General features: G+C 47.0%; 1 protein-coding gene across 15 annotated transcripts in view; it reads right to left on the reverse strand.

Moving 5' to 3' along the window:
• AFDN (afadin, adherens junction formation factor) overlaps positions 1-23,615 on the reverse strand; it is a 128,942-nt gene that overhangs the window by 77,795 nt on the left and 27,532 nt on the right. For 9 of the 15 annotated variants that reach the window (XM_044242381.1, XM_044242313.1, XM_044242362.1 and 6 more), the window contains exons 2-6: positions 21,089-21,284; positions 17,563-17,678; positions 15,228-15,391; positions 12,376-12,536; positions 6,144-6,301 (exon numbers count right to left, since the gene is read on the reverse strand). In XM_044242381.1, coding sequence (XP_044098316.1) covers positions 6,144-6,301; positions 12,376-12,536; positions 15,228-15,391; positions 17,563-17,678; positions 21,089-21,284 — 795 coding nt within the window. The remainder of the gene's footprint in view (positions 1-6,143; positions 6,302-12,375; positions 12,537-15,227; positions 15,392-17,562; positions 17,679-21,088; positions 21,285-23,615) is intronic. The other 6 variants (XM_044242373.1, XM_044242355.1, XM_044242348.1 and 3 more) reach the window with 3 other exon arrangements.

The raw sequence follows: 23,615 nt of genomic DNA on the forward strand, positions 1-23,615 counted from the left end.
GATAAAGTTCATGACTACATATTGTGTTGAATGCAACTTTATGTGGAACTGAGTATTATTTAATAGATTCACACGTGTTCACACAAAAACATTCCCTTGGCAAACACTTGCAACCCCAAGTCTCAGGTGCAAGGCTGGGCGCTGGTAGCGCAGTTCCTGCCCCAGGTGCCCACAGACCAGCGGGGTGCAGCTGGAAGAGGGTCCGGTCTCTGCTCCGCAAGGCAGGCCCTACGCACACTGCTGACTTACTGATTTTGTTCTGACCAGGAATACTTTCTACAGCCACGACTAGCCACAACCATATGGAACATGCCTCCAAATCCATCCCTCTCCATAGGCCCAGTCACTCCAGAGGCGGCAGTGTACTTCCCAGATAGGCAGTGATGCTCGCTGTGGATTTCTCCGGAACGGGAAAGCAGCGATCTACCAAACCCAGCATTACAACACAGTTCTCCTCGACTTCGTACCTAACCGCCAGGAGGAAAATGCACCAGAAAGGCCTGGGATTGAAGGGTCTCCCCTTCAGAGGCAATGCCGGATTACATTCATTACCTACTCTGCCAACCGCACCCACAAGTCCCCCTCCCCCAAGTAGGGCAGAATTTCGGTTCAGGATACTGTTTCCTTCTCTATGACCCCACTGAACCATAATCCCATGACCATACTAAATATATCTTTTATTTCTGGAGGCATCGCTTTCCCTACTAATTTATCAATCCCACTTCTTATTCTCTTCTAATGAGCCCAAAGGAAATGAGAGCGTATCAAAAAATAAACACTCGTGATCACTTATCTTTCCCCACCCCACAAAGAAATGAGCTTTGGGTTTTGGGGGTGTTTTGGATTCCAATACAGGCTCACTGTAAAAAACTGCAATAGAGAAAAGCATAAGAAGGGGCGCCTGGGGGGCTCAGTGGGTTAAGCATCTGCTTTTGGCTCCGGTCATGATCTCAGGGTCTTCGGACCGAACCCCGCATCGGGCTCTCTGCTCAGCAGGGAGCCTGCTTCTCCCTCTACCTGCTTCTCTGCATACCTGTGATCTCTCTGTCAAATTAATAAATAAAACCTTAAACAAACAAACAAACAAAAAAAAAAAAAAAAGAAAGAGAGAAGCATAAGGAAGGAAAAAAAAAAACCAAAAAAGACCAAAATCCACTGTGAGATGACTGTTTTCACAATCACGCGGTTCAGTAATGATCTTTACGCACCAATCCGTGGCACGTAAGAGGGCTCCTGAATCACACCTGTATTTCAAAGGTGTTCTCCTTCCTCCCTTCAGGTACGTAACTGGTAACCTGCTGTGCATTCTTCCGGGCATCCATCCTTCTCTATGGTCACGTATGCATAGACACAGACTTGTGCTGTTCCGTTTTATTTTATGGCGACCGTTTTTCCAATAACGGGGTTATTTTATAAAATATGCATGTAGGTTTAATTCATAATGTTTCATAGCAACAGGTATCCAATGGCATAGCATTCCTTTAGTGACGGGTGTTTAGTTTTGCTTATTTATTACTGTGACACACAGGGCTGAAGAAACGTCCTCACAGACCACACCAGACAGGTACTGGCCATGTTTCAGACAGCGTGACTTTTACCACCTCCTTTACAGACACAGATTTCAGACTCAAACACTCTCCCCACTGTGCAGATGGTGCTACGTGGGGTGACTGCACAGGCACATTCCAGACTCTCCTTCTCCATCGCCCTCAGGATGACCTCTGCGCTAGACTCTACTCGGGGAGCCTGTGCCTCTACACTTCTCGGCCCACTTCACAATTTTGCTGGAGGATGTCCTCCGCTGCCTTGTTGAGAAAGGCTGGATGGGTGGTAGGTTTTGCCTTGAATGTTCTGAAATGTCTTTGTTCACCCATCTAGCGCACGGCAGTCCGGAACGGAGAGCAGCTCACTGAGAGAAAGTGCCAGGTCCCGTCCCGTGTTCTAGACGCCATTTGCTGACGTAAGGACCCGCACCGGTCTGGCCCCGACCTCTTACATGTGGCTACGCTCTTTTTCTTTGGAATCATTATTCTCTTTTCTTTAGTTTTCTGCAATTTCAAAATAATATATCTTAGTCTGGCTCTTTTTTGAAGTTACTGTACCATTATTCAGCGGGCCCTCTTTGAGCTCAAAACTCAAACCCTCCAGTTCTGGGAGCCATTCCAGGACATTTTCTTGGTAACTTCCATCTCTTCACGTCCTCTTGCTTTCTCCCTCTGGCCCTCCTTTAGTTAAGTGCCAGGCAGTCTAAAAGATGACCTTTCTGGTCGTTTCTCCCTGTCCTACACGTGGGCAGTTATCTTGAACTTCCACCCCCTCCACTGGCATTTTTTTCCTATCCCTTTTTTATTTCTATTTTAAAGTTCCCGGTCTCCTTCTTCAAGTGTCCCTCGTGACAGCACCGTGGTCCTCTCCAACGGACCCGTGGCCTTCCTTCTCCGAGTCATAGTTTTTCTGAACACTTCAGTGTGCTTTCAGCCCTGTCTCCTCCATGAAATACGACCAGGTTCTTTCACCTGTTTGTTTCGGTCTGTTTTTCATTTTAAAGGGGTTTCCACTATGTGCGGAAGCTTGCCGTCTGCTCGCATCTGCCCGTGAGGCACAGGGAAGCTCCAGGCGCGGGGCAAGGTGACCGTCCGGGGCCCTCTGAGCGAGGTTCCCGGGCGGACTCCCGCAGGCGAGCGTCCATGCAGACCTTCCTCGCGAGGCCGGAGGGTGCCTTCCGGGAGACAGCCTCTGATCTGCTGGCTGTCAGGCCCGGGCAGAGCTTCCACCTCAGCCTCCCACCTTCAGGGAAGACCCTGGCCGTACGCTGCAAGGCCGGTCACCACCCAGTGCAAGGCCTCCTTCCCGTCTCCTCCGCCAAGCCTTCAGATGGAGAGGCAGCAGGGAGCGGGGAAGGGGAGGCAAGCTGGTGCGGTCTATTGCTTCCCGAGAACGCTCCCAACCCCCGTTTCATTTTCGCCCGCGTCAGTGCTGACTCAGCAAGCGCTCCAGCCCCTCCTGCCCAAGTCTGCTGGGGCCTGTGAGGCAGGCCCCGGGCCGGTGCTGTCGGCGGCGTCTCTCTGCCGCTTTCCTGGGGCCCAACCAGTCGGACACCGTCTTTACTTCTGCAGAATTTCATTCCCAGCTCTGCTCTTTTGCCGTCTCTCCTTTTTCTTGTTCTTGTGCATTTATACAATTATCTTATTTCTTTACTGTCATTTCAATGGGAAAAATGTTTTATTTTCAGCTAACAACGAAGCTATATTCATAAAATTACAGATCTACCGAACAGTCTTTCCAACTGAATATAGCTTCTTAGCTTTTCAGCAGAAAGATAAAAGTCATAAAAATCAACAAGCCCTTTTATTTCATTTCATCTATAGCTAACAAAAGAGGCCTCAGACCTCTACACTGAACGCTACAAGACACTCCTGGGACTCAAAGATGGCACCAACAAAGGGGCGCCCTGTGCTCATAGCCTGGCAGACGGGACACTTGAGGGTGGCCGTCTCTCTGACTCATCTACAGGACCCAGGCAAACCCCGTCACAATTCCAGCAGCTTCTGCATACAAACTGGTGAGCTGATTCTGAAATTTACTCAGAAACACAAATGACCTAGAAAAACTGAAGCAATTTTTAAAAGCAAAAACAAAACAAAAAAACAAAACTGGGACTTACTTTACACAGTAGAACTTTAGGATTTATTATAAAGCTACAGTAGTCAATACAGCTTGATGCTAACAAAAAGATAAAAGACGCACAGATTAACAGAACAGATGCCAGAACTCGAACCATATATAAACATATATATAATTACTTATATCTATAAATACATCATACATATAAATATATAAAATATATTATATATCTATACATTATGTATATGAAATATATATAAACCTATCTACAAATATGTATAATTATTCTATATTATATACATAAATACATATAAATAAATACGGATCCAACTGATTTTCAGCAATGGTGTCAAAGCACTCCAGAGAAAAGAAAGTCTTTTTAACCAACTGTGCTGCGTCAACTGAGAAAAAATGAACACCTACCCTAATTGTACACTGTACGCAGATGTTAACTTGCAATGGAACATATAGACCTAAGTGTAAAAACTAAAGCTATAAAACACAGGAGGAACGGCACCTGGGTGGTCAGTTAAGCGTCCGACTTCTGCTCATCCGGCTTCTGTTCTGGAGTCCTGGGACAAGCACCAACCAGCACTGGGCTCCCTGCTCAGCGGGGAGTCTGCTTCTCTTCCTTTACCCCTCCCTTCTGCTCCTGCTCTCTCTCTCTCTCTCTCTCCCAAATAAATAAATAAAATCTTTAAAAAAATAATATTAAGACACAGGAGGAAAGTATTTTCAACCTCAGAAAAGGCAAATTCTTTTATAACACAAACAACAGAATGCTAAAAAAAAAAGGTTGACGTAGCCCAAAGTCAAAAAAACTCTATTCTCTAAAGGGCACCATTAAAAAAATGAAAGGCAAACCGAGTCACAGACAGGAAAATATTCACAACAAATGTGTCATACAAAGGGCTTAACATATATCTATCTCAAGAGGATAATTAAATAATTTTTTTAAAGATTTTATTTATTGAGAGAGAGAGAGAGTATGAGCAGGGAGTAGCCCGATGTGAATCCCAGGACCCTGGCATCAAGACCTGAGCGGAAGGCAGATGCGTACCCAACTGAGCCCGCCCAGGAGCCCCTAAAAATGTTTTCCACAGTGAGAGAGCACTACAACCTACCAGAACGGCTGGCATGTAAAATGACTGAGCACGTCCAATACGGTCTTCTCACAAGCTTCTGGCGCACATGGCACACGATATAATCAACTTGCAGTGCCAGTTTCAAAGTTCCTTAAGAAGTTACACAAACACTTCACTCAAGAAAAAAAGTCTGTCCGTGAGAAGACCTGCCCACACACACTCACAGTGGCTTTACTCTCGCAGCCCCAAACCGGAAACTGGAAACACCACAAATGTCCATCAACAGGTAAGCAGATGAACGAGCCTGGAAATACCCATATAATGAACTACTACTACTCAGCAACAAAAAAGCAGCAAGCACGGGTCCACACAAGCACATTCGAAACCGTTATCCCGAGCACAAGAAAGCAGGCAGCAAGAGCACACGCTATATGCTACTTACATAGAAACTCTACAAAACTTAAGTACTTCCTAGTGACAGCAAACCAGGGGCGGCCTGGGGAAGGGGGAGGAGGAAGGGATGAATGACTCAGAGGCACACAGAGATTTCTGGGGGTCACGAGATGGCCCTCCACACTGGTACACCAGTCCCAGTGGGGCCGCAGAGGACAGGTCCATGCCGTCCCCGCACGGCAAGCATTCCTCCATAATCCGAGGCGGAGGGGGACGGAAAGGACGAACCACGCTCTTTCATGACTTAGTCGTCGACTGCTAAGAGGAGGAAAGGCAGCCGTCTCTAGGAAAACCCCAGTGCCAGTGCGACTTAACAGGGAAATCCTGGTGATGCCGTCAGCACACACTCATCACTAACTTTCGGGCTAAAAATTGTCCAAGCAGTCTGTCTCAGAGAGAAAACCTGCTTGGTTTTGCTTAATAGGACCCACTCAGTTCTGAGGAGTAAGAGCCCACTGTCCCTGTGAGAGCTGGGTGAAGATACACGGCCTTCATCTGCACGAAAGGATGGTGAGGACTCACGGCAGGCGCCCAGAGCCAGCTGGCACAGCAACCGGGGTGTTTGCTCAGAAGGGACTCTCCATGCTGCGATCTTAGTCGACTGTTAGAAAAACCCTTAGGTACATTAAGTTACCTGCATACGCGAAACAAGAACTAAAAGGTACGTATCTGTGTATATATAGAGATAAGGGTTATCTTTTGGTATTAGAACTATGGGTGATTTTTATTCTCTTCAAGTCACCTTTCTATACTTTCTTCTTTCCTTATATTTATTTATTACTTTTGTAACAGAAGGGAGAATGTTAGTTTTCCATACATATTTAAGACAGAGTTTCCATTCCTTACATCCTAAATGACACTACTGGGAGAGAACAAGCCTACCTTTAATGTCACCTACAGAGCACATTTCCGCTGAAACGTGACTCGCAGCCTGCGTAACGCCGGTAAGCTCTGACCTGACAGTCACATCCAGTTACGTACCCGGGCAATGCAGTAATCCTTTGGGTTTTCTCTCTCCAGACCGTATTTCTCTAAAGCTTCAGCCACAGCAAAGTCTGCAGGGTCTGTGGTAGACAGCAGGATTGTCTTGTATGGAATATTTGGCTTTAAACTATCTGCATAAATTCTCAATGTTCCACCTGAAAAAAAACATTTTGACATCTTTGAGCACTCCTTTATTTTATTCCAGTAGCAAAGATCGCTAACATTTATGATCACTTAAAATAAGGCACCCAAGTTCCAGGTGCAAGGCGTACGAAGATGGAATCTGTGTAGTAATTCTACATTCGTGTCTGTGAGACAACATACAATGGCAGTCCCTTGTTGCTCTAACAACATTCTGCGACAGTGAGCCACCCAGTATGACGAAGACGGTTTCTGTCCTCTCTTCAAGCCCGAGCAGTTTTTATGACGATGAACCGATGCCCACTATGGGTCCAGGATGAGAACGGGAAGAAACTCCCGAGAGCTCGGATGAGGTGCCCGTCAACACGGTTAACCACACACCAACTCACACAGACCGCGCGCCCCCATGTCCCAATGCCGAGGACACAGGGGTGAACAGGTCAGCGGGGACGGCTTACTGTGGTAGCTGTGGGGCGCGGGAGGAAAGGACGGACAAGGGAGCAAACAGGTAAGACAGTGGTACATGTGGTGGAAACACAAGCAGGGCTGTGAGGAAGAAAACGACCAAGAGCCTCCTAAGCGCCCGGGACGGTAAAGCTTTCTATGAAGACGAGCAGCTGCCAGGAGCCGAGGGGCCGCCGGGGCCGGCAGGGGCATGCAGCAGCCGCAGGGGCCCCTCGAGAGCTTCCAGGGCGGCGGGACTGGCAGGTGCTAAGGCCTACAGGTGGCATGGGTCTGGCTGGGCTCACCGGCCAGAGATGAACCCCAGGTGAAAAGAGGGAAATGCAGTGAGACTGGCCAAGGCCAGGTCACACGGGCCTTCCTCGTCCGCCATCACACGGGCCCAGGCCAGACCATGACCCTGAGAGTCTGGGTTTGACTCCAGTGGAAGCGGGAGCCGCCGGGAGGCTCTGGCTCCGGGCACGCGCACACCCGGAAGAGCGAGGCCGCGCCCGCGTGTGGGGAGTGTGGGGAGCGTGCAGGTCGCCCCTCGTGCTCTCCTGGGCCGGGGGGGGGGGCCGCAGGCGGGACTGCAGCCCCCCAGTGAGGCCAGTTCTGATGCACGCATCCGACTCCACCGAGGCACGTCCCGCTGGTTTTACTACCTCCACGTCCAGATGCACGCGGGAACTGACGTACTAGAAAGACGTGTACAAGAGAATGAGTGAAGACAATCTTACAGGCTGAGGTAAAATCTCCGTGTGCTTTGATGAGACAACCACAGGGCAAACCAGACTACCTGTTCGGAAAGCGGAGGAGAGGACTACAAAAAAGGCAAATGGTCAGAAATTTAATTCTTCTAAGAAAATTTTGTACCTGCTAAAAGCCAAGACAAGTACTTGGCAATGCCAAAGTCGCAGACCATAGAGGATGAAAGACTGTTCGGTCTGAAAAAATGTAAGGTCAGGGTTTACCAGAAAATCATTGACCAAGTCAGTAAGGTTCCTACGGACGGCACGCCTCCAGCAGCTCCTCTTCTCAAGGACACGTTACGATGCGGCCGCTGTAAAATTCACACTCACAGGCCAAATGAGCTCAGCCGTTGGGCGGAATGACTTCTAGCACCTGTCTGAACGTCCAGGATACCCACAACTTGAACTCGTTTTAGTCTGAGCACAGAATCGAATTCAAAGGGCTTTCGGTTGACAAGCCTAACGCCGCAGTACCCTCCTCGCACAGACACACGACCCCCAGCCTGCTGTGCAAGGACAGAGGGGCAGCGAACAATTTACACGCCCTACTACGCACTGAGATTGGTTTGCACGAACCTATGCGTCCGCTCTAAGACTACGGCAGGGCTGCCACCCCACGCTGAGGACAACGGCCAAGGCCTGCAGGTCTGTGGGACCCCAACTGTGGGATCCCTGCCACAGTGCTCTGCCGCTCCCCAAACTGCTGGTGAGGCAGCTGAGGCAGGACAGACACCTAGCAGAGCTTCGGGACACCGCCAACGATGCCTCGGTAAGAAATCCACGGCCCTAACGGGGGGCAAAGCACTGTGCCACGAACCAATGAACTGACAGACACAGGGCACTCTGGGGCCAATGGCACTCGGAGGCATCACAAGCAAATATACCCGAGTACTGAAGAAGCTTCACGAAGTACCGGGTCCAAGCTTCCTGCAAGCTGCGAGTCTGATCAGCTGTGTGGGGGTCAGGTCATGAGAATTCGGGGAACCAATCCTCAGGCCAACCAGACACGAAAATAACGGGCGGGGCTGCGAGTCTCGGGAGCCTTACCCACATGGCCGCGCCCCCATCTCTTCTACCAGCCAAACAGCCGAGCTAGTAACTCCGAAAGCTTATGGAAATAGATTTTTAAGTCATTTATTAAAGAAACAAAATAGCTGGACTTAATGTATTTGACATCCTTAGTATTAACCATAAACAGCTATTTTGCTAATATTTACTTTTTTAGGGTTTCCTGGGTCTCTACATAGAAAAATGTTCCTTCTGCTCCCAACTATCCTTTCAACCTCTACTTGAATGTTCTGCTAGTTCTCCTAATTCTTTGGAGGTTTTGTTTTCCTCTTGTCTTTGCCTACTCCTCTGAACAGTAGCCTTCCCTTAAATTCTTCTATTACCTGTGTACTTTCTACCGTAAAGAATCTCACCACGTCCAGCGATGCTGCCTGACAACCACAGATCGCTCCCAAATCTCTCTCTCCAGCTGACACCGTGACCAGAACCTGGTCTCGAGCCACTCAGCCAGCAGCTCAGCACATCCCCCAGGTCCCACCAGCAGCTACAGAAACCCGTCTTCCACTCCCAAATGTTCTCTCACTGCAGTCCCTCAGCATCCATGTGACTGGAGACAGGTGTCGCAGTCTGGACCACGTCTTGGTAACCCCACCTCTTGGGGCCTCGGCTTCCGTGTGACCAGCCTACGGCCAGCTGCTGTGCTCAGGGACCCAACCGTCACACGGGCAGTACGCGCTCACTTCCAGACGCAGTTCCAAGAGATCCATCCTCGACTCTGCTCCCACGGTACCCACTCCAGACCTGAAGCGAGGCTACATTAAAAGCTTTCTGAATCCCCACCTTATAACCCTTCAGCAGCATACTAACAGACCACATCTAATTTCTCCATCTAATTTTCCCAATCTTCCCCATAAACATGATTCTCCGTGAGCACAGCCTGAAGGGACATGCAGAGTTTCCCGTAACAATACACACATTACAACCTAATCCACATTAAAAGCAAATTTCTTCTAAAAATATTTTATTGAGTTACTTACAGAAACAGATGCCCTCAGCTGGCTGCGCTTCTCACGACTCACGCGTCTGAACACACACTGGGCTATTCCTCAAGGAATCACTGAGAAAATGATCATTTTGATCATGTCCAATTCCTTCCTAAGAGAATCCCTCTGGGTCTCTCATGCAAAAGGTCCCTGTACGTTAACCATCTCCGAGCACGCCTCTTGTTCTTCCAAAAATTGTATTCCTTTCTTCCTCCTCTTTGTATTTTCTTTCCCTCCTCATTTTTTTTTCTTTTTTTTTTCCCTTAGGGAACATATTTCTAAGCCATTTCGAATCTTCCAGCAGACAGGACAGGACAGCTAAAAACAGAATGTCACCCGGAGCTCGAGAGTGGCAGGTTACATTATCCATGGAACTAGGAAGCAGCCCGCTCTCCCCACTGCTCTGAGTCACTGACGCTGCAGCTCCCACGGAACGTGAAACTGAGACTCAGTTAGAAGAAGGCTGAGGACCCACGTAAACAAGTGCCAGAGCCCGCGTGGCTCCCCATGGGGAACACATCCCTGACACAGCAGCCGGTGTGAGTTCTGAAGACATGGAACCCCCTGGCAGTTTCTGTCAAGTGACCGAGCACATCAGAGCCAGGGCCCACAGACAACCCCACAAAAGCAGACGATACAGGCTGAGAGAGGGACTAAGACTCTTCGCATGAACGTAATATGGGCGTCAACACAGCGCCCCATGGGTCTGGCCCGCTGTCCCACGCACAGACTGGATTACAGTTACGGTCATCTGGGTAGGGCTGGAAACCCTCTGACTTGGGCTCGGACTCCAGAGAAGGGGTCCACCATCGGAGAATCGCTGCGAGTCCCAAAATCCATCCAATTCAAAACCCTATACCAAGTGAGTGAGCGAGCAGGTGCAGAGCAGACAACGGGCCACCAGCAGCTCCCAGGCTGCGAGCATAAGGTCAGGGAGGACCGCAGGGCAGCTGGGCCCTGCTCGGTCAGACACCCGCACAGAAGGCCCGATCGGTGACACAGTCCTCATATACCCAGCTTCTTTCTGAAACTCAAAATGACTATGCTGTCATTCTGTAACAACCAAAACTAACTGACAAGTTTCTAACAAATATTTTCTTTGCCGAATACAATTACAGGTTGATTACAAATAAAAGTTTTATGTCAAATACCTAAATAGCTAAAACCATACACGCCCAATTTATAGCTAAAATAGTAAAGTCATCTGTTTTAACTCTCTCTACGATGTGCTCGCGTCATCTCTAGCAGATGCCCGGGAGCAGAGGAGACGAGGTGGCGGAAGCGTGTACAGAGCACGTGCTGCCGTTTAACTCAAGGGCCTGACAGGGACAAAAGCTGAACTTCTGTACATATATCTTGTTTTGTAGATATGACTTGGGAACTACTAGGTACATGAAATTTTTAAGAAACAAAACTCTAAAATCAAAAGCAAAACAAAACGAACAAAGCGAAGTATAAATCAGTATGAGTGACCCCACAGTCAGGGATCTATGCTGTCATTTCAGAACACTGTAATTTCATAGTGCACCTTAGCGGGCATACCCACAGACAAGTTTGCAAAAAAGCTGAAAATTTCTTCAGTATCACACTGTTGTTAATATTAGCATTATTTTTCTTTTGATGTTACTATTTATCATAAGGAAAAACAAATAATTACGTTATCAGTATTAGGTGTGAAGAATTTTTAACCTAAGTGAAAAGATACTCAGATCTTCTGAAATCAAAATAGTAAAACAAAACAAAAACATAAAAAAACCAAGGTATTAGAAGTATTTCCTAGCTCATCCACCAAACAGGCGCACAAGCAAACACTGACCAGGAACAAGGAGCAGCCCCAGCAACCAAGTATTTGTCCCACAGAAAGAAGAGGGGCCTTGCAGAGACAGCAGCTTCCTAGCTGGGGCCAGAAGTGCACTGGGCGGGCGAACTGGACGTCCTGTCACTGCGGACACGTGGAAGCCTGAGGTGCCGGCGGAGGACACCCGTGCCACCCCAAAGTGACCGCGCAAGAATCAGAAGGACAGTAACGGCAACAGATGGAAAAATATTGCCAAGTTTTAGCCCTACGAGTTCATGGAAACATTCCATAAACACTGCTCAGCTGTGCTCACCTGTGGACGGTAACAGGAAGTATTTCTCCCCTAGAACCCTAAAGCTGCATGTTCACGTGACTGAGGAAAGAGCCAGCAGGAGGAGAAACGGCCGTCTGCAAACTCTACAAGACCAACAAGCGCCCAGTGACGCATCCTGGAGGGGAGCTAAGAGACAGGACCGGAACCCGGAGTGACAGACATGCCAAGCAGGGGCCACATGCAGGTTCCATGCGGCCCCCGACGTGACTGGACACTTCTCTGAGGCCATCGGCAGCACGTGACCAGTGACAGAACAGCAGACAGCACTAGGAATTAGCCTCGATTCTTTTGCACGTGACAATAGAACTACGGTTTCTTCTGTTTTCATTTTTCAAGAATCCTTACCTCTAGGAAAACCATGAAATGGAAGATGAAGCACTGAGAAATTTGGGATTTGCTTCAAAACAGTCCGATTTAGGAACAGGAGCAGTACATGCAGGAGCAGAGACGAGACTCGTGTCCTTAATTACAGGTGCTGGGAACTGTATCTACCGTCTCCTTCCATACGTATTTTCCAGAATTAAAAAATGAAAACAAAAGAAGAGCCACACTGGGGAAACTGGGTAACTAACCCTGAGTCTTAGGGAAGGGAACTCCTGCACTTCAAGCCAAGCTGGGCCTGCAGCAGCCTGGCAGGGCGCAGGGCGCCAGCAGCGCGGCCAGGCCCGGGGCCCCAGGGCGGGGTCAGCGTGGGGAAGCCCGCCGTGGGTACCTGAGTCCGGCCGCCCGTCCGAGCTCCGGAACTCCTGCATCCTCCTTTCCAGCTTCTGCTGCCGGCGACGCTTCATGACCACCTCCGGATTCGAAATCGTTCGCGTAAAGCTGGTCTCAGGCATGTCTTTGTAGACCTCGGCAGCCAGCCGGGAATTCTCACTGGAAGACAAGAAAGGTAGCGGCGGTCTTTTCTCAATGTCGTGTCACAAAGAGCGGGGCTGTAGTCACACACACGCGTCCCTGGCGGACGGCCCTGGGGCTTGCTCTGTCGCGTGCGCCACGGGTGACAGGCGCGTGCTGACGGGGACTGCGGGTACAGAACGGGGCTCCTCTGTCTAAAAGCAACACACTGAGCTAAAGGGAAATTGGTCATCGAGACTTCCCAATGAGTTTATGTGACTTAATTACTGTGGATCCACCAATCAGTCTAAAAGAAAACTGTATTAATTACACACATCAGGAATTTCCACCAGCGGTTTCCTAAAATAGACAAAATGAGCAATACAACATTTCAACCATAAGAAATAAAGGAGCAAATATACTTTTACTGAGTAAAACTGTCTTAAAATTATGGTAAATCTTGATCTCAAATAGTACGGTTTTTTAACAAAATGATTTACCAACATTCACTTTCTTGAAGCTAAATTTTCAAAAGGAAAAGGAATGACGAGGAGTCAGCCGCAGAGGAGGAGGAGTGAAGACCGCCATTAAACAAGGACTGTGACTAAATTGTGATAAATACGCTTTGAAAGTATCATTTTTAATCATAAAAATACTTTAGTTAAAAACCAATCAAGCACTGGGGTGCCTGGGGGGTGGTGGGTGCAGTCGGTGAGCCTCGAACTTCTGGTTTGGGCTCAGGTCATGGTCCTGGGGCTCCAAGAGCAGCCCTCACAGCAGGGAGTCTGTCTCTCTGCCTCACCCCACGCTTTCTAACAGCAAAAAATCAAACTTTGAATCAGCCCAACTGGACGATTTAACTCGTTTTAAGTGACTAATTTTCTAACCACAGATAATATATCACCACGTAAACTGCACTGATAAACGGGACAAGCCACAGCCCACATCTCAAACACTCCTTGTCTCTGGCATTTCTCCTGGGCCAGCACTGGACTTCCGTGAGCTCTTCCGCTGATGCTGGAGAGAACCTTACCACGTACCACTGTGCTTGAGAGTTGGCGCTCATCAGGCAGACATCACTGCCTGAACCCACTCTGATGCGAACCAAAATGGGCCTGAGTCCACTCTAAAGTAAACACCATTAACTAAGGAACAGTTAAGTGTCCTCAACAGATACAGAACGCTGTTGCCAACAAACAGAATATAGACGGTCAGGAAGTGTACAAAAAGACATCTGCCTTGTTAATGATAAAATAAATGCGAGCTATGGGAGCTTTTCTGCACAGTTCCTAGGGCAGTAGGAAGCAGGCAGGCTTGTGGGCTCCAGAAGACACTTCCAGGGGCAGCCTGGTGACGCATACGTCCTCAGACTGCCAGAACCGTGGTCCGGAGCGCTCCCAGAGCCGGAGAGCGGGGATGCCCATAGTAGTAGTGCTTGTAATACCAAAACACCTAGAACTACGTACAGCACACAAAAAGGAGCCAGTGAGATAAAATTATAAAAAGTAACTGTGAGACCACGACATAATCATCTAAATTACTTCATGCTTTTATGACAATACATCCTTGTGAATGTATATATGCATGTATGGGACATACTCCAGTGGAAAAATGTCATTTGGAAAGCTCTAGTTTTAAAAGCCCATAATTATACCTGTTTAAAAACTCTATACATAAACAGATAAAGTATATATTTGTGTATGAAAAGCAAACTACAGGGACGCATGAGCGGCTCCGTCAGTGAAGCATCTACCTTCGGCTCAGGTCATGATCTCAGGGTCCTGAGATCGAGCCCCGCATCGGGCTCTCTGCTCAGCAGGGACCCCGTTCCCTCTCTCTCTCTGCCTGCCTCTCTGCCTACTTGTGATCTCTCTATCTGACGAATAAGTAAAAAAAAATCTTAAAAACAGTAACCAAAAAACCTACGGTCCTTTTTGGGCTCCTGTGAGGACAGGTGATTCCCTCCTCTCTCTCTGACAAACCCATACGCTGACTTTCTACCGTGAATGCTGTCACCTCAGCACTGGAAGGACAGTGCGGACACCACGCTGCAGGCCCAGCCAGGTGACCAGAGGCCTCGGGGGCAGCACACACCATGCCGCGGGCCGAACGACCAGACTGACGCACGTGAAGACGGGCAGGACGAGGCCAAGCTCTCCCACCCAGGGGAAAGGTCAGCTTCCTCTGATGTCTTTTCTGTCATCATCAAGATGCAATGATTTCCCTTATTCCAGCAGCCCTGAGGTCAGAAGCTCAAAGGTCTTTCGAGAGGAGGTACAACAAGGATGGGGCTGGTGTGGCGACGTGAGGAAGGGGAGCTGGCGGGGCAGGAGTCCACCAGACAGGGCGTCCAAACCCCGGCTACTGTTCGGGCTGTTCCTGCCGACCTCAGGGGAGCAGTCGGCGTAGGGAAGGACTGCAGGACGGCACTGCTGCCTTAAAGACCGAAACACCAGAGACAAAAGGCCAAAGATGAAGAAAACACTGACCTCAGTCGTCTACTCCGAGAAAACACTATTGCTCCCCAGCGTGCTTCTCTGGGACTAGCAAACCCACAAGACAGGTAGGGTTGGCTGTCGGCCATTAACCTTGCTTAGGTGAGACCCCCCCACACACACACAAGAGCCAGAGGCGACCAAATTAACTTCCCAACGGATAGTCACCCCCTTGATAGTTTCTCCGGTAATTTAACGAGCAAAGGGAAATAGAGATACTTCCAGAATTACTTACATGTCATCCCCTTGGAAAGGCCTGTCATCCTTATCAGATGCCTGCCTCACTGCCTCTTTTTCTCTCTTCTTTTTCTCCTTCTTTTCTTTCTTTGAGAGCGTTCTCTTGAAGTTCTGGATAACACCTTCTTTCTCCTGCTTTTCAGGTCCGTTGCTTTGAGCCTTCTGGTGAAAACAGCACCGTTACTATGACAGCTGTTACACAGAGTCCCAGAAAGGTCTTTACGGCCGCGCTAACTGTGTGTCGCGTGCTACCCCAACACCCAGCTACAGGAACAGGGACAGGTCCGGGCAATGGGAATGTGCTTTACCTTGACTGGGCTAATGGTTACAGACATGTATTTAGCAAAGCTTAGTGAATTATACATCCAAGACCTGTGTGTTTCACTGTGTGTATATTTTACCTTAATTCAAAACTAATATGTAAGCAAACAGAAAACCAAACCCACTAAGAAAATTAGGGTAGGAATCATGAAATCTGATTTTCAATGAATAAAAATCCAAATAATTTACATAAAGTTACTTTTTTAAAAAAAGCCTAACCAAAATACGGAAGTAACTGGGGTTCTGGGTAACTTAGTTGGTTGAGTGCGGTACTCTTTTTTTTTTTTTTAGAAGATTTTTATTTATTTATTTGACAGATAGAGATCACAACTAAACTAGGCAGAGAGGCAGGAAGAGAGAGAGGAGGAAGCAGGCTCCCTGCTGAGCAGAGAGCCCGATGTGGGGGCTCGATCCCAGGATCCCAGGACCCCAGGATCATGACCTGAGCCGAAGGCAGCTAACCCACTGAGCCACCCAGGTGCCCCAAGCGTGGCACTGTTGATTTCATTTCGGGTGATCGTCTCAGGGTTGTGGGACTGAGTCCCTGCAAGGGACTCCATGTCTAGTGCAGAATCTGTTTCTCCCTCCCCCTCTGCCTTTCCCCTTGCTCTAATAAATAAAAACTTAAAAAAAAAAAAAAAAAGGAAATAACTGTTTAAATCATTATCTACTTCATATTTAACTTCAAAACGAATGTTAAGCATACTGTAAGAAGCTGACTTTTTTAGAGCAAAATTATTAAGTAACGTTTGTGCTAAGACTTCCAATTTCTTTCCCAGACCTTATTTATCTGCTTGTTAGTTCTTAATTCACAACACAGCCTGGTAGCAGATGACACAGAGGCACTTTTTTTTTGGTATCATTAACAGGGTGGTAAAGAATCAAGAAAAGCACGAAAGAATGGTTACTGTATTGGGAAATAAACTACCTTCTGTTTTATCTAAGTTAGCATTTCCATTTTCCTTGCTAGCCACTTCAGCATTGTCCTACCCCTCCTAAGAGCTGTCATGCACACGGAAGAGGATCTCTGGCCCACTGCAAGGCACATCAGCTGAAATAAGGGGGCAGGAATGAAATAAAACATGGACCAAAAGAAAAAGAAAAAGAGAGACAGAAAGATGTCCATTATTCCTTTATATGAATTTGCTACAAATGCCAAGCCACTGAAGCACGAAACAAGTAAGGACGAGAACACATTCTGTGTATCTAAAACTCTTCAGCACGGAACACCAACATCACAGAAATAAAGTGGAAAGTCTCTGTTTCCCGAGTGAACGATGGCACTCTTTCCCAATCTGTTGAGGAAAATGATTAAACAGAAGACTTTTTTCAAAATATCCTTGACTCTTGCATTTGCCATCATTCGTCAACACTGACTCTAGCGTAAGGTGCCACTGGATCGGACACAGAGATGACCGCTGGTCTCGAGTCCTGTCTGTGTTTCGTAGTGCTCTGCAAAGAACAGCGGCACAGAAACCCCTATCTTCCGACCCAAGAGAGTTTCAGCATCACCGCATGACCTCAGCCCAGAAAGTCTGCTAATTTCTAATCTTACACAGGGTATGAAGAAGGTTGAAAATGTGCCCTATTAAGTTGTATCTGAAAAATCCACGCATAATAGGTTATTAAAGTTCTATTTTCCCTTATGATTCTTATTAAAACATATTCTGACTTTCTAATTTGGTAAAAAACCTGGGGCTGATTACCTGATCATTCAATCTCTTAATAACAAAAGCTTCCATAATGCTTTTTTGCAAAAGTAAACAGCAATATTGGGGATTATTTAGTGAAACAGAGGACGAAACAGAGAGAAGTAGGAGTCCTTTCCATTTGCTTACTGGGAAAGGGCAAAAAAGTCATTTAGGAAAAGCAGCAGACGGGACAGGTCAGTGGAGTCCCCCCATTATCGTGAATCTGTCATTCATCATGGTCAGACCTGGACCCGGGATGTGGTCAGCATGTGACACAGCCAGCATGGGACGCGGCCAGTACGGGACACGGAGGGACCCTACCTTAGGAGGAAGGGCATCATTTTCATTCTTAAGAACAAATCTGCCCTCTCGATCATCTTTATTCCAATTCAGCTGAACAACAAGGGGCTTCTCATCTATATCCAATCTTCTTTCTTCTTCAAATCATGAAAAGAAAAAAAATTAAGTCATGGTTATTCACCGGCACCAGCTAATACAACATTCTCATATACGTTTAATTTATTACTATGCTAATCCCAATTAGCATATGTTAATCAGCACAGCAAAGCTACCTAATGCTAATACAATATTCTCCTATAAATTTAAATTAAGATATAAAATACTTTATTACCACAAGTACTTACTAACTGGCTGAAATGTCATTTAAACTGTTACATGCTAGTTTTACTTACTTACTATTTTGTTGCCACTGTAATATATACTACCATGTACCCAGTGCCAAACACTGACCAGGGCTAATGTCCTTATGACATTTAGAATCCAACTGGGAAAATAAGAGAAATATACACAAACTAGGGGGAAAAAGTATATAGGGCTTTGCTATCAGCCTATTTCTGTAAATCTAATTATCTCATATATGTAACTGGAAAATAAGGAAACAATGTTAATATAACACAGGAGTTCGGCCAACCTGTGAGATTCCCTTCTCACACGAGTCTTAGTGACCGCTGTACTCTTCTTTCTATCCCTCGTCTCCTAAGCTCACCAGGTCCAGCCCTCACAGCACCTCCCACCATGAAACCACCATCCCATGTCCTCGTCAGGGTGAAGTGCTAGGGTTAGAATAGTCCTTCTCGCTTGCTAGGCATGTACTGGTCAGGACGGTGACCGAGTGGGCATCCTGAGGGCCCGGCACACCTTGGCCACTTAGTGGAAGCCTACAGCTGGCAAAGAGCTTCCACGTAAATGTAGAACATCCACACTGAGGGCGGCAAACACAGGAGGTGGAGGCCAGCTGGAGAACCACCATGGTAAAGGAAGCAGGAATGAACGGGACAAATTTAAAGGATAAAAAGACTTACATAGGCTTTTAGTAAATACTGTTTATAAACAGCAATGTTAATGATAAGAATACAGAAATAACAAATTCTTTTTTTTTTTTTTTAAAGATTTTATTTATTTATTTGAGAGAGAGAGAGTGTGAGAGAGAGCATGAGTGAGGAGAAGGTCAGAGAGCGAAGCAGACTCCCCATGGAGCTGGGAGCCTGATGTGGGACTCGATCCCGGGACTCCAGGATCACGCCCTGAGCCGAAGGCAGTCGTCCAACCAACTGCGCCACCCAGGCGTCCCCAGAAATAACAAATTCTAATTTATTATTTTATGAACTGAAAATATGAGAAATGAAAGAGCAATAAATTAGGGAATGGATGAAGTTTGAAATTCTTGCTACAAACCAAAATTACCAAGTTCCTCTTGTTGCAAAATTTGTACTAGATCAAAATCCTTCACAGTGTATTTTTAGAGAAATAACTTTGAGAACAAGTAAGTTGAAATCGTAACAGGAAAAATAAAACCAAGGGTAGGGTATTCTAGAGCACATGAGCCTACTTATTAAGTGTAAACGCAGTCAGGGTCCTACCGCAACTTGGTAACTTTAAAATCTCTTTCTGCCTTAGTGGGTCTCACACTGGTGTTTTTAGGCAGAGCCCTGTTTATTTCCCGCTGATTTCACATAAGGAATCCTGAAACACAGGAAGGAGTGGAGCGGAGTCTCGCGGACTGCGGATGCGGCTCGGGGCCTGGGCTTCTGCACGCTGGACCTTCAGTTCACAGGCACGAGGCGAGGGGCCCGCGGAAACATCAGGGAAACGAGATGCCCTGGGTGGGTGCTGTAGGCACTGCTCGCCGCAGGCAGCCCCTCGTCCACACCAGACCGCCTCGTCCCCTCTGCTAGGGCCACGGCAGGGTCAAAGCAGGAGTTCCGTGGTGCTGGACAAAACCAGCAGCGCTGCCCCAGACCCACATGGTCAGGAAATGAGGACACACAAACCCATCAGGGATGAAAATTTTAGTCTTCCCTGCATTTTACGTGCACAATTTTTTCAAACATCTATCAAGTTGTTGTTAGAGCATAAATACTTATTAACTTGTCTGAACTGAACTACTCAGTAAAATGAAATGTTAAGTATTTCCTTTGACCCACACGTGCCACTGAAAATCACGGACACCCTATGGGCTCCCTGATCTGAAAACTGAGAACAAGCACACGAGAGCTCTCCCTGCATGGGAGGCACAGGTGCAGCCCACTGTGATGAGCACCAGGTGTGCAGGGACAGACTCAGCCTGTCCCAGCCTGTCCCAGCCGCTCACCTTCTCGAGAGAGCGGCTTCCCTGCCTTCTCCAGACACCTTTACTGGGCACGCACCCCCTTACAAGTAAGACAGCTTACTTTTTAATTAAAGGAAATTAAAAAAAAACTTCATCAAAATCATTCTATTTTTAGATCTCAAATTTCAATCTTACATATTATCCCAAACACTTCATTTGGTGGCTTTCAAATGACCAAAAAGTAAAAACACAAAAAGGTCTAAAAGTGAGTTATTTTCTTCTCGATAACCTGGTAATAAAGAATTCCGAGGTAAAGGAAAAACTCAACCTCAGAAAAACCATCCAGAGCGAAGTACCCTCTGCTGAGATCTAGCTTTGGCACCATCTGCGTGTGCGACGTCCTCATGACGTCACCAGAGTAGTAAATGAGCCTGACCCACCTGACATCCTACTGGAGAAGAGCGTGTGGTCGTACCCAAATCCACACAGTACAAAAGTGTTCCCCGAATTCCGCATGTACACAGAAAACTGTAATTCTGAAGTTGAGACAACTGATGTTCAAAGAGGGCTCAGGGCTCGGGGATGGACCTGAACAGGTGCCACATTCCGGTCTGGATGGAACGTAATCTTTCACGTGCTCACTGAGAGCTGCCTTTTTTAGAGGTGACTCCATACTTCCGAAGGACTCATAAAACTTTTAGAGGTTTTCACATTTCTAATCAGTCTAACTTAAAATTGCTGCTTGATATAGATACTTCGCATATTTTCAGAAACTTTAAACTTAATTAAAAATAAGGAGAAATTACTACCTAAGACAATTTCCTCAAGATGCCCTAATTATCCCCAAAGAATAATGAAAATATACTGCCTCACATTAGAAAATACTCATTTTTGTAAGACTGATGACTCATACTCACATAACGTCTAATGGGGTTAAAATTAAGTGTCATATTATTTATAATCTGCACGTAAGAGTTCCAAGACCCACGGCTCCAGAAGCAAGCAGCGCCCTGCATCATCGGTACGCGGGCAACACCTCGGGCTGCCGAAACTTTAATGAGGACACACCACGCTAACGTATCCCTGCTGACCCAACACCTGCACGCCACCTTCCCTCGGGGTCTCGCACGGACATGTCGCAGACACGCCACACTGTGCCTGCCCCTCCAGAAAGAGAAGCCCCCGCAGGAAAGTAGGCTGTGACTGGACCGCCCCATGGACCAACGCGCGTCGGGGATCGGGAGAGCCCCCACCAGTCCCCTAAGTGTGTGCACAGACCTCCACTGACGTGCACTTCATAGAGGGAGTACTTGGGGGATGACAGCATCCGCATGTCCGGCCGGAATTTCTCCGCCAGCGTCTCGATCACATCCTGGGTGGTGGCAGTACTAGACACCCGAATGCATTTCGTTGCAAAGTTTCCAGCAGCTTTATCTTGAAAATAAAATCTCATCACTCCGTGGAATTCCAAATCCTAAAAGAAAACACAAAGATATGATTTTGGAAAAATCACATTCTAAACTCCTCGGCCACCCTCACTGCCCCCAGCGCGACTGAGGTCCACAGGCTCGTGGGTTCCTCCCACCCATCGCCCGCCCCACGAGCCCATCGAGTCGTCCGCCTTCGACAGCCACCACAGATCCAGCCACAGTCTCATTCAAAGCAAGTCAGATGATGTCAATCCTTCCCGCTACTCCTGGCAACGACCGTCCTACGGGCTCAAAGCCCATCACAAGTTAAATTTTTCTCTAATTCCTCCCAATCTATTTGCTGATTCTTCACTAATAATTATGACCTAATAACTGTAATAGTTATGGGACAGTAAAATGTGTCTAACTGTATAAACCATATGAAAAATAAAGCAGAAAATGAAACACTGACATATATTTCTAACCCCAAAGCTTTACTATACTTGCTCAGACCCTGTCAGATCACTAGGCAGTCTGTCCTACCCACTTCCCACTGCCCCAGGGAAATACAGGGTAAGTTAACATGTGTGTAAAAAGAAAACACACACACACACACACACCCCATTGAAGCACAGATCTTGGGTTGAAATAGGGCCACTGATTATGGGGGTGACACTGAAAAAGCTTTATCAGCAAAATGGGTACTAACAGCCCTGCTCTGGTCTCTCAAAAATCCTATAAACTGTGTCTTTGTACAGCTCAGGTCAGGTGGCAAAGAAAGTCAAACAACATCCTTTTGGGAGGTTTGTCTTTTACTCTGGCAACCCTGGACCTCCATGAAGTAACAATACCTTGGAAGACGCCCCTGAACTGTGACCGTGCATGTCAGCACAGCACCATACCACTGGGACCTGCACTGTAAGCACAACATTCCTGGTGTCAACAACCGCTCCTGCGTGCCAAGTACGTCCTATACTTCCTCAATGCCAAGAGCTGTCTGAACGCTTTCCCCTGCAGAGCTTCCCCGCTCTCCTCTGCTGGCTGGCCCCGTCCCCTCACCGGTCCCCTGGCCTATCCCTCTCATCATCCAAACGTTTCCACTTCAGCTTACACGCTCCCTATCCACCCCCTCAGGCTATCCTAAGAGGGCAGAGGAGGAAACAAGAATTCTTCTACACATTTAGTGAATAAATTTAGGTCTCTAAGGGAGTCCTACTTCGATCCCAGACTTCTGACACTATCTATCATCACCACTACCGCTTTGAAATCACCTTGAGATGACACTAACAGTCTCAAACATTAATTGGCAAAACTACCCTGGCTCCTCCCATGCCTCATGCTTCACAGATGAAGTTAAACCAAAAAGGCAAAGTAGCCTCACTTGCTCATTTTGCTAACACAGTCATCTTCCATCATTTGCGGCACAACGAAGCCAGGTGCGCTTAGACAAGATGGCACCACTTTCTCTGGTAACTGCCCACGAACACCTCCACGCTACCAGACGTCAAAGATCGGGGAGCGAACGCCCAACTGGGCAAGAACACAGAGGAAACCATCAAGAATGAATCTGGTACCACAAGCATGGAAAAGAGGAGACCCCTCAACCACCCTCATGAAAATGCCTTCTGTACAGATTACTACCGTTTTTAAGAGGAAACTACAAATACAAAATCTCCATTATTAATGTGGTTTTGCTACTGATCTCACATAAAATGTTGAGATAAAAGGAAAAAAAGGAACAAACCCAAGGGTAGAGATCCAGCAAGCAACAGCATGTCTACAGAGAAATAGTATTTCTGTTGATGTTTTTAAAAAAACAAATCTCCAGGTTCTACAGTGAGCCTAAATAAAGCAGCCTACTAAAACTACCTTTGATTTCATTTGCACTAGATAAATGTCGATAAATATTAACTTACTTTGCCTGGTTACCTCATTATCACACAGAATACCTGAGTATAGCTATTACTAGAATAACACCTGAATAAATTAATACATTAGCACTGTTTAATTATTCAAAAAATAAGTTTGGCCTGTGTGACTAAGTCCACAGAATTTTATCAGACCTGAGAAGATTGATAAAATCAAGCTCCTGAACCCCAAAGATCAAACCAACTGTAATAATAACTAATATATATTAGTTAAAATATAACCATAACTAATAATAACTAACATATATTAAGAGCTACTGTGTGCCAGATACTAAGAGTTCAGCATTTAATTCCTCGAACATGAATTAGGTACTGTTATCATCCCAACTTTACAGGGGCTACAAAACAAGGTCCACGGAGGTTTTTCGTCTGTCTGAACTCAGACCAGACAGCTTGCCAAGGAGCAGGGCTGAGACACAGACAGCACGAGCTGTCCCCTGAAACCGCAACTCTTGCACCACCATGCCC

This window comes from Neovison vison, chromosome 1 (genome assembly GCF_020171115.1).
Source record: "Neovison vison isolate M4711 chromosome 1, ASM_NN_V1, whole genome shotgun sequence".
In the NCBI taxonomy this organism is placed as follows: Eukaryota; Metazoa; Chordata; class Mammalia; order Carnivora; family Mustelidae; genus Neogale; species Neogale vison.